This window comes from Recurvomyces mirabilis (genome assembly GCF_035927965.1).
Source record: "Recurvomyces mirabilis strain CCFEE 5264 chromosome Unknown scaffold_1, whole genome shotgun sequence".
In the NCBI taxonomy this organism is placed as follows: Eukaryota; Fungi; Ascomycota; class Dothideomycetes; order Mycosphaerellales; family Teratosphaeriaceae; genus Recurvomyces; species Recurvomyces mirabilis.
Window position 1 is genome coordinate 1,138,770 of NW_027041935.1, and position 14,657 is coordinate 1,153,426.

General features: G+C 52.9%; 6 protein-coding genes across 6 annotated transcripts; 2 read left to right on the forward strand and 4 right to left on the reverse strand.

Moving 5' to 3' along the window:
• Positions 1–73: 73 nt before the first annotated feature.
• Positions 74–3,631, forward strand: MIP1 (DNA-directed DNA polymerase gamma mip1; the record flags this gene model as incomplete). Its single annotated transcript, XM_064833199.1, has 1 exon — positions 74–3,631. One exon carries the CDS (start codon positions 74–76, stop codon positions 3,629–3,631), a length of 3,558 nt encoding a protein of 1,185 aa, XP_064699468.1.
• A 453-nt stretch (positions 3,632–4,084) lies between these two features.
• On the reverse strand, positions 4,085–4,930 carry LTS14_000487 (uncharacterized protein; the record flags this gene model as incomplete). Its single annotated transcript, XM_064833200.1, has 3 exons — positions 4,085–4,164; positions 4,334–4,591; positions 4,669–4,930. The coding sequence occupies 3 exons, from the start codon at positions 4,928–4,930 to the stop codon at positions 4,085–4,087; spliced, it is 600 nt and encodes a 199-aa protein (XP_064699469.1).
• Positions 4,931–5,321: 391 nt separating this feature from the next.
• LTS14_000488 (uncharacterized protein) lies at positions 5,322–7,035 on the reverse strand (the record flags this gene model as incomplete). The annotated part of the gene is made up of 9 exons (XM_064833201.1): positions 5,322–5,497; positions 5,574–5,668; positions 5,736–5,878; positions 5,939–5,994; positions 6,058–6,353; positions 6,401–6,501; positions 6,554–6,641; positions 6,702–6,887; positions 6,959–7,035. 9 exons carry the CDS (start codon positions 7,033–7,035, stop codon positions 5,322–5,324), a joined length of 1,218 nt encoding a protein of 405 aa, XP_064699470.1.
• A 1,370-nt stretch (positions 7,036–8,405) lies between these two features.
• Positions 8,406–9,949, reverse strand: LTS14_000489 (uncharacterized protein; the record flags this gene model as incomplete). The annotated part of the gene is made up of 2 exons (XM_064833202.1): positions 8,406–9,806; positions 9,893–9,949. The coding sequence occupies 2 exons, from the start codon at positions 9,947–9,949 to the stop codon at positions 8,406–8,408; spliced, it is 1,458 nt and encodes a 485-aa protein (XP_064699471.1).
• Positions 9,950–10,479: 530 nt separating this feature from the next.
• LTS14_000490 (uncharacterized protein) lies at positions 10,480–12,078 on the reverse strand (the record flags this gene model as incomplete). Its single annotated transcript, XM_064833203.1, has 4 exons — positions 10,480–10,946; positions 10,997–11,914; positions 11,970–12,014; positions 12,066–12,078. 4 exons carry the CDS (start codon positions 12,076–12,078, stop codon positions 10,480–10,482), a joined length of 1,443 nt encoding a protein of 480 aa, XP_064699472.1.
• A 672-nt stretch (positions 12,079–12,750) lies between these two features.
• LTS14_000491 (uncharacterized protein) lies at positions 12,751–14,600 on the forward strand (the record flags this gene model as incomplete). Its single annotated transcript, XM_064833204.1, is given in 3 exon segments — positions 12,751–13,389; positions 13,404–13,587; positions 13,921–14,600. 3 exon segments carry the CDS (start codon positions 12,751–12,753, stop codon positions 14,598–14,600), a joined length of 1,503 nt encoding a protein of 500 aa, XP_064699473.1.
• Positions 14,601–14,657: the final 57 nt, after the last annotated feature.

Sequence of the window (14,657 nt, forward strand, 5' to 3'; positions counted from 1 at the left end):
TCTCCTACACTACACACGACTCTGAATAGAACGCAAACCATGGCCCGATAGCAGAAAGGTCTTCCTCATCGACATGCGATCAAGATGTCGACATCATCTCGTGCAGACGCTCGAGCGCACACAACAAACATCGCTTCTACGGATCCGCGTGCCCCCTAAATGGTCGTGTGCGCAGAGATGCTATGCCACTGTAGAAGACGGACGACGACAACACCCGGGAAGGGACCTCTCGATAGCTTCCGAAGCACGATACAATGAGATTGGCGTGCAACATGTCTCCACCCATGTTCACAAACAGCTCTTCCCACCACGACAAGACGGCAAGGAGGCGACGAAACCAGACGAGGAACTGATTGAGCTGTCGCGAAAGCACTTGGCGCATCATGACCTGCTGGGCAAGACGAGCGACCAGCCCGAGGCCATCGGCTTTGATCTACCAGACTTGCAAGGGGCGTCACTGGACGAGCATTTCCATCGCTTGGGCATGGACAGTGCGGAAGAGTACTTGAAATTATCAAAACAGTACGCCAGAGCATCGCCACCACCGAAGCCGAGGAAATGGGTCAGGAGGAGTGGCTGGACGAAATACTATCCAGATGGAGAGACTGAAGCCGTCGATGCGCCAGAAGCAGACGTGCTGACATTCGATACGGAAGTGATGTGGCGTGAGACACAATTCCCAGCTATGGCATGCGCAGCTTCGGCTGACCACTGGTACGCATGGCTATCTCCTTGGCTGTTGGGCGAGACGGACAACGACAGGCACCTGATACCTCTGGGTGATCCGACAAAGCCTCGAATTGTGGTTGGACATAATGTTGGTTACGACCGAGCACGAATTTCTGAGGAGTACGATCTCAAGCAGACGAAGAATTTCTTCATCGATACTATGTCGCTTCACGTTGCTGTGAATGGTATGTGCAGTCGACAGCGACCCAATTGGACGAAAGCACGAAAGGCGCGAGAGATGCAAGACAAGTATTCCAAGGATGAGGAGTACGATGGCTTAGGTTCGCTGATGGAGTCCTCGAATGCCATGGAAGACGAAGAAGACTTATGGATTGGACGATCTTCAGCAAATAGTCTTCGAGATGTGGCGAAGTTTCACTGCAACATCACGATCGACAAGACGCAAAGAGAATGGTTCGGCGAGCTGGACAGGGAAGGCGTGAGAGAGCGCTTGGACGAACTCATGGATTACTGCGCAGCTGATGTCGACGTGACGCACAAAGTCTATAAGCGTGTCTTTCCCAACTTCCTCGAGACGTGTCCGCATCCTGTGTCTTTCGCCGCGCTACGACATCTGTCGACTGAGATCTTACCAGTCGATAAGGGCTGGGAGGCGTACATCAAGAACGCCGAGGACACGTATAAACGACTTTCATCCGCGATCGAGGAGCGTCTGAGGGATCTGGCTGAGAAGGTGCTCGAGCATAAAGACGAGCCGAACGTCTATGAGAATGACCCGTGGCTGTGCCAGCTGGAGTGGACTGGCCAAGAAGTGCGCATGGTTAAGGGTAAGAAGAAAAACGATCCGCCTCGACCAGCTGCTAGGCAGAAGAAACCTGGCATGCCGAAATGGTACAAAGATCTTTTCGCGAAGAATGAGTCGCCTATGGCGCTGACTGTTCGCACTCGTATCGCGCCGATTCTGCTTCGACTAGCATGGGATGGCCATCCGCTAGTCTGGTCAAACAAGCACGGCTGGACCTTCAAGGTCAAGCATAGTGAGGCCGGGAAGTACTCACAGGGTATGGTCAGTGCAGACATGAGTGAAGAAGACAACTCACAATTGCAAAATGACATGAGCCATGCATACTTTAAGCTTCCGCATTCTGGTGGACCTGAAGCAAGATGTGCCAGTCCTATCGCAAAGGGGTATCTTCAATTCATGGAGAATCGCACTTTGTCTTCCGAGTACGCGTATGCAAAGGAAGCACTCGAGATGAACACGTCTTGTTCATACTGGATCAGTGCTCGTGACCGGATCACAAAACAAATGGTGGTCTATGAGAGCGAGCTGGCTGGCACGACGACATCAGAAGGCAATGAGCAGGGGTTCATCCTGCCTCAGATCGTGCCTATGGGTACCGTCACTCGTCGTGCTGTGGAAAATACATGGCTTACAGCCTCTAATGCAAAAAAGAACCGAGTAGGCTCCGAGCTGAAGAGTATCGTCACTGCGCCTCCAGGATATTGCTTCGTAGGTGCCGATGTGGATAGTCAAGAACTCTGGATCGCGTCCTTGGTTGGCGACGCAGCTTTCAAGCTTCACGGTGGCAACGCGCTCGGCTTCATGACTTTGGAGGGCACGAAAGCTGCTGGTACTGACCTGCATTCGCGCACCGCTCAGATATTGGGTATCTCACGAAACGATGCCAAGGTCTTCAACTACGGTCGCATCTATGGTGCTGGCCTCAACTTCGCTCAAACTCTACTCAGACGTTTCAACCCCAGTTTGTCCCAGGCCCAAGCAGATACGATCGGCAGGAAGTTGTATGCTGAGACCAAAGGCACGAAGGGTGGTCGCAAGGCTATCAAGGACAAGACTTTCTGGTTCGGTGGCACCGAGAGCCTGGTCTTCAATGCTCTCGAAGACTTTGCGAGCCAAGAAAAGCCCAGGACGCCTGTGCTCGGAGCTGGAATCACGGAAGCGCTTATGAAACGCTTCCTGGGTTCTGGCAAGGGCAGTAACAACTTTCTCACCAGTCGTATCAATTGGGCTATCCAGAGCTCAGGCGTGGACTACCTTCACCTCCTGATCGTGAGCATGGAGTACCTCTGCCGCCGATATGACATCCACGCCCGCCTCGCTTTGACAGTGCACGACGAGATCCGTTATCTGGCCAAGACCGAGGACAAGTACCGCTGTGCCATGGCGCTGCAGGTGGCGAACGTGTGGACGAGAGGGATGTTCAGTCAGCAAATGGGCATGGATGATCTCCCGCAGAGCTGCGCTTATTTCAGCGCGGTGGATATCGATCATGTGCTTAGGAAGGAGGTGGATATGGATTGTGTTACTCCTTCGCATCCGGATGCGATTCCCGCGGGAGAGAGCCTGGACATTACGCAATTGCTGGCGAAGGGCGAGGAAGCTTTCCTCGATTCCAAAGTCGCCATATCGCAGACTAAGGACTTCGGGTATAAAAGTCGTAAGCCTGTTATGGAGAGTCTAAATACAGATACGGCGAACCCGAGGGCGTACTTGCGGGCACAACTTGCTAAGGATAGGACGGAGTTGCAAGCCATCGCCAAGGATCTCGGACCCAGTGTACCCAAGAATCCAAGGATGTTGAAGGATAACCCACATCCCGATCGCTCGGACAGTGATGGAGGGTCGCTACAGAAGGCTCCCAAACCACGAAGAGTCACAAAGCCGAAGGAAAAAGCAGGAACAGTTGTCAACACTTTTCCGGAGGCAGCCGCGAGGATGAAAGCCGACCCCAAGCCAGCTCAGTACCGCTCACAGCTCCAGTACTCTGATGTCGCGTTCGACAACGGTGACTGGGTCAACCACTTCAATGTACCACCGGTGGTAGACGGAAAGCAGACTTGGAACAACACGAGTTTCGTTGGCATGCAGCCGCAGAGAGACCGCTGGACGGGAAGGGCTGCTTATGCTAGGCATTGAGCGGGTATACATTTTGCAAAGTGTTGTATGAGTATGGCAAGAGCTTGTGTGTTGATAGTGTTTATGTAGATACGACAGGTGTTACAATACCGAGTCGTGTTGGCGGCCAGGCTGCCCCACCCCCATGCAACAGCCGCTTTCAGCCTTGTCGACCTTGATCGTCTTGACTACCCATGTACCTCGTCAGTTCACACATGTTTGTACCGTAGTCACAACTAGCATTGGGCTAGAGTCGCGTGCTCAACAGGAAGATTGGCACTCCACACTGACCAAGATCGATAGTGGCCTACCGTGCGATCCACGAAAGCTGCCTGATGAGGACGGCTTGGTCGAACCGATACCAGGGACCTGGTCGCAAAGGGATGGATTGACTTCGACCCAGGTGTTCCAGTGGATGGCTGATCAGAGGAATACACCTACGCACTTCGGGAAAGCGTTGATTGGGTTCCGAGCTCAGACACTCTTCTTCGCTTTGATATTCCGCATGACCTTCTGCCGCTGCACCATCATATGAGTGAAGAGCACATACGCACCTGCATTTCGTCAGCTCCGGCCTTCCACTTACCGAACGACGGCCACCGCAGCGCCGGAAGGACTTGCCAGGAACATAAATGAAAAGCACTAGCCTCACGAACCATTCATATCCCATCCCAAATTTACTCACACCTGGGCCACGACTTGACCAGACAAGCCAACACTCACTCGAGATGCCCATAGGGTACAGTACGAAGAAGGTGTTATACCTCAACCAGGTCATGAAAGCTGGAACGCCCCCATAAGCTAAGTTGACGGCGAAGTAGGAGTAACGGATGACTTCTGTGATGGACCAAGCCAGAAGCATAGTCGTGTAGGCTGGAGAAGCAGAAACGGTCGATGGGAAGTTGAAGGCAATCAGCCAGACCAGGAGAAATCGGGAGGCGACTTGCATCAGAGTTGTGAGCAAAGGTGCTCGCACAAGGCCTGAAACAAATATTAGCTACTCGTACATCGCATACATGGTCATGCCTGTAGCTAGGTGTGAATTCATGATGCCGTACCTATCCCAGCGTGCGCAATCTCTAGTGCCGCCAATGTCTGTGTCCACTTTGTCCATTCCCCAACACCCGCGAAGACATACTTCGGCCCATGGATGCCAGCTATAAGAACGACTCTTCCAAGCACTACAGCCCAGAGCAGAGCGGATATCGCATTGTAGCAGATCAAATATAGACTTCTGTAACTCGGAGGCACCACCTTGACAGGACTACTTTCTTGTTGGTCGGTTCGTGTTGGGTTTTGGGAGTCCCCCGGGCGGTCCATGGTATTAGAATATGTGGTAGGAGAAAGCTTTAGTGATCGTCGAGATGGTCAATAGCATGGATGTATAATCTTCGATTAGCGGCGGGATGCCCGGCGGATGTACCCTCCGCTAGAGCACATGGCCGAGGCAGTACCTGAGGATCACGACAGCATTGACCAGGCTGCTGGGAGAAGACGACTACATCACTTGAATTTAGTCTACCATCACACAGGTTACAGTAGTCATCAACGAAACCATCCCACAATGAAGTCAAGGTGAAGACTAAATTACTCGTTCAAGGATGCCTGGCAAAGCTCGAGCACGCACGAATGCTTCCAACGCCAATACCAGAAAGTCAAAAGCCTCCACATCTCTCAAATCTGGCTCGCGCCTGGCCGCGCACACTCTGCCTCATGAGCTGTCGATATCGCCTGCCAACAGCCCAGTAGGCACATCATAGGGATTCGACACGGGCCTCCTCTTTTCGCCCGGTCCATAGACAGTAACGTACGTGCTATCCTCAGGACACGGCAGCACTCCTGTACGAAGAAACCGCTTTGTGATGTTCGTCGACGCGACCAGAGGTTCTGGAGAATGCGAGCGTTAGCTGATCATGCTCTCTACTCGTCTTCGTTCTGGCTGGGCATTGCCTCTCGCACATACCGTTGAAGGAGACATGGTCGTCTCCATGACGCACCACCAGACCAGATTTGTGAGCCTGCGTCTCCCAAACGAATGTGGTTTGCTCGGTGGCAATGCTGGTAATCGGAAATTAGCTGTCGATAAGGCCTCTTTCGCGGCAGTTGGTCCAGAGAAGAGCCTTACCTGGCTTCAAAGTCTGCAGTCACCAGTAACATTGTCTGGGTAAGCTGAAGTGGTGTGGATGCTGCCGGCTCAGCATACGGCCATGCTGCGCAGATAAGCTGAGCTTGTATACCAGCAGACTGGTTGACGCGGTACGTATCAACCTGGTTCAACCGTTAGCTGCGCGGTCGCTCATAAAGATCTCTGCGCCAGGCAAAATTTACGCTGCTGGCAACATCGATGAGATGCTTGTAATGAGCGAAAGACTTGTCCGCGACGGCTATTGACAGGATTTAGCTCTTCACAACCAGCAACTTCCGCACGTCATGGCGGTCAGACTCACGATGGTCGTTACAGATCTCGACAAGGCCCCATGTAGCATCGAGGGTAAGAGATCCGCCCCCAAGAAACAGCGCTGCATTACCTGCATATGCAGCTGCGAGGGCTTCGAGAATGGTTGGGAAATCCGGCTGGCCCATGAGTGCACCAGCAAGGGTGGCTTGGATCTCCCAAGCCGGGACGGTGTTGTTACAGCTGGTAGTTGCATTGGTGTCGCAGGCAATGAGTGTGCCATTCTCGGCTTGGGCTAGAATATACAGCCATGCCTGTTGCAGAAGATACGTCAGATCCGGAACGATTCTACACGGCATGGGTGGCCTACACGAGGAACACTACCGCGTCCCTACCCGTGAAAGGGGCAAGTGGCGTGATCCTGACAGTATGCATCTGCTCGTAGCAAGGCACGGTTCACTGAGATCAAGTCATATGCGACCTGATTCTCGATGCTCTATTTGCCGTTAGTATATCGAGCACGATCGACGAACATACTGTGCACTCACAATGCCGTGTGAGACAACAGCATCAAGTGCAAAATGGCCGACTCTCTCGGGAAATGTCACAGCATACTGGGCATTGCGGTAGAACCCGCTACATAGCAGCGTCAGCGACCCATCCCTCTCGCACATCAGTAGGAGAGAAATCGCTTACTACGAGGCCCCCAAGAAATGGATCCTCTCGTATCCGAGCGCTATGCGGATCCGCTCGTAGTCCTGTACGACTTCTCTTGTGCCAGCATGATTGATGATACCTGGCGGAGAGCTCAAATTCGCAAATGACTGGAAGACCTTCGCTGCTGCGGCCTGGAATGCGTCGAACTCTTCTGCGTCACTTGGACTGGAGGATCAAACCATCGTCGTCAGCACAGCCGCTGCCGCGATGCTACTACTTGAGTATGCAGGACTTACTATGGTCCGATGACCGGAGGGATAGTGCTGAGGTCGACGCTGATGTTGTTGGAGCTCCATGTACTCCGGATGTCCATCACTAGCTGTTGTATCAGCGACTGGTACATGGATAACACGTATCAAGCAACCGTACTCATGAGGTCGTAATCCAGCAAGCCATCAAAGTTTGGTGTGGAGTCACTGTTGAGGCCCAAAGCGACTTGCCATGCGACTGCAGCGCCGGCATCAGTACCTCCTGGGCAGCTAGGTGAAGTTAGTCATCAAGTTCAGCATGTCCTAGCCCTCAAGCTCCAGGAGAAGAGCATGGGGAGGCGTACTAGAAAATCACCCCCTTCGGATTATGTGGCCGGTACATTGCTAAGCCAAGAGTGATGTTGTTGTCAACCGCATTGATGGGCTTGGCATAGTCGACTGGAACGACGAGTCGTCCACAGTGAAGCGTCGAAGGCAAGGCGGTAAGGTTGAGAGAGGTAACAGTGTCCTCCAGGATGAAAGGGACTTGTGTCTGACAGTCCACCCATTCAATTGGAGGGAAGGCATGCGCAATGGCCAAGAACGCAAAACAGAAAATGAGGCACCGTATAGCAACCGTACGCAACATTGGGACGACGAAGGAGGTGGTAAAGAGAGGCTTGGAGTTGTGATCGATGTTTGCTCGTCCTGAGGAGTCCAAGGCTTATATGAACGCGCACATCATTACTAACCTGCCGCCTGCCTTGCGAGCAACGAAATTGGTGTTCATACCTAGCTGGAATGCGTCGTAGAGGCTTAGACATCATTTTCGTATGCATTGATACTCGTAGTCAGCAGTCCAGAGAGCGCAATGCCTGCCGTTTCAATACAAGTTGAGATCAGCACGCTAGTACCTGCTGTGTCCAAGTCAGTCAGAGTACGTCGAATACGGTAAGTACCATCTGACCGGAACATGATTTGCATAGCTTTTGAGACGATTCCGCGTCTCCAACGCAGCTAGAACGCTGCTCGTCGTATACACGCCCCCTTTTGGTCCGGCGTCGCCTTACTCAGATGGACGCGAAAGCGGAGCTCGTATCGGCATGCTATGTCATGGTGCCACAGCAGATGTTAGCATTCGACACCGAGGTCCATGAAGTATGTGAGCTCGAGCCATTGGCCTTATGATGGCAAGCAGTAGAGATGACAGTGCATAGTCTCCTCGGCTTCAGCACAGTTGGGCAAGTAGACGATAGACGAGAGACTTATGCCAATGACGATCGTCTTCATGGTCGTAGGAATACATTACTACCAAGGGCTCAAGCCACCGAATGCTGCCTGGGAGTTCCCAAAGCCACGCTCGCATCTAGGCACATTACCTCCTCAACGATCGGTCAGGCTGATGATAGCTGGGACACGCCTCAGTCAGAGAGGCCCGCTGTCTCCGTATCGATAAGACATCGCTCAATTTCAGCTGTGCTCCTCACGGTAGACACTAGCTCCCCAAGAACACGTGCACCATGTCCCTACTGCTCGAACACTTCTTCCCACATCCATCAACCACACACTTCGAAAATGGCCTCGGCTCCTTCGGATCCGTGACTTTCGCCTTGCCCTTGCCTTTTCTCAACGCTCGATTGACGGCACAGGTACCGCAGTAAGCGTGGCCGCAAGCCGTGACCACCCAGACTTGCGACTTCGTATCGTCCTTGCTCACTGCCAACTCATCACCGCAGTTCGGACAAACCACCACATCGTCCTCGCCAGGATTTCGGATGAAGCCCGCACCGGGTGAAGGTGGTGGAGAATACTTCGGTGAAGGAGGTCGTGCAATCGGCTCCACACCTAGATCGAAAGCCGGCATGCCATAATCCATCAACCCAGGCATCCCGACAGGAGGTACGAAGCCGCTAACGGGAACGTCGCGAAGTGGTGGCACTGGCACTCTATACCGTCTAAGAGGATCGCGATGCCTAGGCGCACCCTGCAGAGGATTAAAGTACTCGTCTGGTGGGCCCTGATAGTCGTACATCCTTTGCATCAATCTATGAGTGCCGTTCAGCAGTTCTGCTACTCCTGCCAAGGGATTTCGTTCCGCTGGGACACTTCTAGTGCCTAGGCCTGCTGTCGTGGCGGGTGGTACTCCATTTATTCCTCCGCCTTCGCGCGGGTTCTCGCGCATGAAGACTACGTCGTCGTCTTCTGTAAGATCGATTGGGGCAGGGCCTGCATTTCCTATGTCTCCAGGGTAGGGCGTCAGACTTCTTTGCTGGAGGTTGTGTGGCGAGACGTGCCGGCTCATAGTTTGTGGTCGTGACAAGGTGCGCTCGGAGACTATCTCGAGATCTTCGTCGTGATTTGCTGGTGCGTCTCGTAGAAATGGTGTACGATATGGCCTTCTCAGCTGTGAGACCCTCGGCCGTTCACTACCTCGCTGCCCACGCTCGAAGCTTGAGATGCCCGTTGATCGCCCTTGCGGCTCTGTCTCCTCTTCTGATACCTCGTTCATGCTGTCGTCCAGACTGATGATGTCCCTCCTCCCGAACCTCGGCAATCTCCCTGCATCTTGTGCTGTAGCAGTTGCTATAGATCTTGAGGGGCCTGGACCCAAGACATTAGAGCCCTGTGAGCTCTCGCTCTCTTGCATCAAATCATCGTCCGTAAGATCGATCACGGGCGCCCTCGCTGCCGACGTCACTCCACTCATCAACGGCCTTCTGTAGTCCAACCCATCACCCGCAAACCGTGCCGGTGAATTTCTGATATCCGGTAGTGCTAATCGTGGCCTGTGACGTGCGTGTTCGTTCTCGTAGTGCTCGTCTTCTGGTATGAAGAGGGAGGATGAGGATGGATCATTCGGTTCTCGCTGTGGCTCGGCCATTGTGCTGTACAATCGCTGTGGTGGTTATGTCAGCATGATTCCGCTGCTGAGACCACGCTGTTGAGTGCAAGAACGAGTGGGTCTTCTTGATATCTGCTTACCTTAGAACGCTCTCGAGCCGGCAGAAACATGTGCTGATGCCCACCGACACCTTCCATGCTCGCAGCAGTCTTGCATTCAGATGTTCTCGATGGGTGTATCTGTGCTTGTGTATTCGTGCTGCGGAAGGAGCCAGGAATCTCTTTGTTGATGTTGCAGTGAAATGAGAGGAGCGTAAGGTCCGCGGGAACTGTTGTTGGAAGCAGAGGGGTTCTGTGGCGTCGAAGGTTCGCGCGTCACGCTTGTATATATCCTCAAATTCACCTCATGATTGGCATGCTGTCTCTACATAAATCGTAGTCCTAAGGTAGCCCAGCAGTTTCTTGGACAGCCAGTGATTCACACGAGTCTTCCAGAAGTGCTTAGCAGCAGGAAGAACCACCATCGACACGTGAAAGATCAAATGGCGAAATGAAACTTTTACACTGCTTTGCCCAGCTTGCTCTCAGCTCGATACGCACAACTACATGTACAGAAATGACCTGATCAGGGAGACAAGTACACGAGCCTCGCCGACCCATCGCCTTCAATGATATGCTACACGCTCATCCTAAGCGCCATGACACCATCCCCACTACCTCCTCTCGGTCTAAGCACCAAGCACACTGACAGCGCCATCACCTGTCAAAGCAACAAGCGACTGAGCATTGGCACCCCACTTCACATCAACAGCACTGAGCGCCTTCCTCAGCGGCTCAGACCACGCCTTCGTCTTCTTCGTGTACTCGCTGACAACCACTCCTCCGGGTCCACAAGCAGCCAGGAACTGGCCTGTGTAGTCCCAGGACAGTCCAGTGACAGCCGTACCAACGTCGAGAGTCTTGAGGGCGGCAAGCTTGCGAAGATCGTAGATAGTGACATTTTTTGAGCCTTCTGTGGCTGCTGCTAGCCATGTGCCATTCTCGGAGAAGGTGAGGCCTGTGATTGGTGCTGAGGTTGTTGGTGGGAAGGTGTGTGCGAGTGAGGCGGCCTTGACATCGTACAAGACGATGGAGCCATCTGTGGCGCCGGCTGCCAGTAGATGGCCGTCGGGGTGGAAAGACACTGCTGTAAGGACTGCGTTGTGTTAGTAGATGTCTTCGGCACAACTTCACAGTATAGCTTACCAAAGTCCGTAAATACTTGCGTCAACACCTTGTTGTCCTGCAAATCGTACAGAACGTAACTCCTGTCCGAGCCAACAGATGCCAAAATGTCCTCGCTGGGATGCACGGCAACGGCTTTAGCCGCACCAGCATGCTGCGTGAACTTCGCCTGCACCGTACCCTCAGACGTAACCACAACAGCTCCGCTCGAAGTCGCCACGATGGGCTTGTCGTTCGCCCACGCACCATGTAGAATGGCACCAGACTTAAGGTTGCTCCTCGTAGTGAATGCACCCGCCTTCAAGTCGTAGACCCCGACAGCACCATCTGAATCGCCGCAAAGGAAGAAGTCACCAGTCTTGTCGCTGGCCAAAGACTTGGCACCCGTGAATTGCGAGTCGGCTGTTGTCTTGACCTCGTACGTCGCGATAGTATCGTTTGTCGCCCAGTCTTTGGGTACAGGCCTCTTGCGTCTTGTGGCCGAAAGCTTCTGCTGTGTCTCCTCCATCCTTGCGATCACAGCTTGCGGTAGCTCTTGACCGTCCACTTGCATGGCATCGCCGTTTGTGTGAGAGGCGCCATTCGTCGTGGCGGATACCGAGACTCGCGAGAGTGCATCCCGAGCCTCATCCCGCTCCTTCTGCAGTCTTGCGATCACCCGTTGCGCCGAATCATTGTAGTACAAAGCTGTGGACAATTCTTGCCTCGTCTCCGCCAGTTGCTGCTTCAGCTGGAAGGTCTCCAAGATCAAAGCATCCCACTCGTTCTGAAAGGTCGATAGGAGTGCAGGTATCGAGGTCAGAGTAGGAGGTCGGGGCTTGACAAGTCGGGATTGTTTGAGGTCGATGAGGTCGTCTGTGGAAAGCTCTTCGCCGTTGACAGGGTCGGTGCCATTCTCGGAGACGTAAGCTTCTATGAGCCGGCGTTCGAAGACATTGCCTACACCTACCAGTAAGTTTTGTGTTTTCTTGGTCTCATGGAGGATTCGACTGACCAGACTTTCTCGATGCGACAGGGTGTTCTGGAGCTTCGCCGGAGACTATGGATCGTCAGCACTAGTCTTGATGATATAGTCTGGAGATCTACGTACTTGCGCACAACATCTTAGCTTTACAATGTTGATCTGACCTCCTAAGCAATCACGGTCAAGTCAATCGCGGTTTCATGCAGCGCGAGTTTTGGCGAGTCAAGAGTCAAGCAGTGCGGAAGCCTTCCGCTCGCGATCAGAATCGCGAGGCAAGAACAACTTCGCCTCTACATTCGCAGTCTCAATGCATAATCTGCGCCCATGACTGTAGAGGAGTCTCCCGGCGGTATGCGCTCGCTGGAATTCATACATTACGCTGTCGTCTCAGTGATGAGCTTGCCGTGTCGCTTGGAAAAGCAGGTCTATCAAACAGTAACCACATCCTAACCTCATGTTGTCATTTTGGATCGTGGCTAGCATCAACTCGACCATGTTGAGGATTATCAGCCCGTCTAACAAAGACGACTACCACAAGCCGCTCAATCGCTTTGTTTGCTGACATTGATAGTGGACGAAGAAAGATGTTCATCTTACAATCTATTGTCTTGGGCAATAGGATGATTTAAAAGCAGTGGTGCCAGTTTGTTCTTCCGGCGTGGCATCGTGTAACATCCAAGGAATGCGCTCTCACGCATCATCTATGAGCTCTCAACCATCTACCATCCATTTGACTGCTCGCTGCGACAGCATTAGCACATCGTCCAGCTCCGGCAGCTACTACTTTTGCACAGCCTCTTCCTCACCAGTCATGGTCTCACCTGTCTACACCTCGGCAGTCGTCAAGGGCATGATGGCAGAAGCTCGACGGAAGTACTCTGATCCGATACAGATGGCAGCCATCCGGGCCGATGTTGCAACCCATCTGTCGAAGCAGATGCCACCGACCCCAGAGCAGCTCGATCACAATGAGCGTCTGGACAGCGCACGCAGTAGGTCTAACGCTTTACTGACCGGGGCACTTGCTGCCATCAACACGCCAGTGAAAGCACATCTACCCAAGGATCTCACGCCCACTGAGAAGGCCGAGAAGCTCGAGGCTGATGCCTGGTACGCCGGCTACAAGAAGACTAATGCGTACACAGACTCTCTACTCGACCGCAGCAATGATCTCTTATTCGACGTCGTGAGCTCGATCGACGTACTGGATAAGCACGGCTACCGGCTACCAAATGCAAGCGTACTCAACACTCGACTACAAACATCCAACATCGAGTGGCTCAAGAAGCCACGTGAGGTCAAGGCATGGCTTCAGTCTCCTAATGATTCTCTCGTCAATGGTGCGCAAGCCATAGACGTAACACTGTGGCAGTACCCTTCGAGCGCAGAGTACAAGAAGCAGCTCAAGTGCATCGCCACTGACCTCGCAAGACAACGCAGTACCCCGGAAGTAGTCGATCGCAGTCAAGTCAAAGTTGCGAGCTGGTCTCGCACTACGACTACCTGACTTCGGACAATCCAGCTGATCTTGTGGCCGAGCGGACCGGGAGCCAGCAAGTTAAAGGAGGTTGTACTTGTGCCGATAGCTTTGCACTTAGTCTGACCGCACCTCAGCCATTGCCTTTCGTGACTGGTGGTGATGTTGGCGGTATGCTGTGCGATTATTGCTTGGGATATGTGGGTAATGCATGTTTCACTATGCTGTAAAGGTAAGTTGCGATGCCATGTAGCAAACTGACAAGATATCGAGATGCATCTGTAGCGAGAACAAACATAGCGTTGCGACTTTTTCATCCCCATGGTCACATCACAAGCGATTCTGCTGAACACATCTTCCATGATACGTCTCATCTGCCTTTTCCTGTCACATTCCCGGTGAATATCTCTGCCAGACACATTCTCACTTGCTTAAGGCTACTAAATTCAGCACCTGCACGAAGATTGATAGCTCTCGTAACCACGTGAAAAAGCATGGTCCCAGACTCAACGCAAAATACCAAGGACGACACCTTGTATAGTCTTGACGACCTCATGGAGGAAGCTCGTCGGCGCGTCAAGCGTCGTATGGCTCACCAAGCACCACCTTATATTGTCGCCACGCTGGAAGTCGCTGGATGTGACGATGTGAACGACCTTATCGATCGGCACAACGACATCGTCGAACAACTGCAGTCCTCAGCCCGAAGTGCTCTCCCATCGACCTATACGTCACTAAACTCCGAGCCTTCGGACAACGACACCACTGCTGGCCCAAACCACAGGTACGGCCGAGAACATACTGAAAGTGACCCGCGAACCATCGAGATCTTGTACGACGAAGTGATGGACCTCCTCGACCGGTTGAAACCGAGAGAGGCCCAGTCGAAAGGACAGCGCAACGACAATGATAAGTGGTCGGTAGAAGATAAGATCTCACAGCGTAGCAATGAGGATGAGCATGAAGCGTCAACGAAAGCCTTGAATGTGCGGAGAAGCTACGACAGCAATGATGCGTGGTCTACCGACAGCCAAGCCTCCTCGAATTGCGAATGCAACGAAGCCTGTGTTGACGATCTGAATGAAGTCAAGGCACAAACGAAACTTGCTGTCGCCAGACGCGGAGTTCGTTGGCAGAAGGTAGCAAGTGCTGAGGTAATCGTTAAAAACTGTTGCGTACAGTAGCTGTACATATCACTCACAAAGTACCATTCTGCTTCCACCTCTTAAGCATCTCATTCA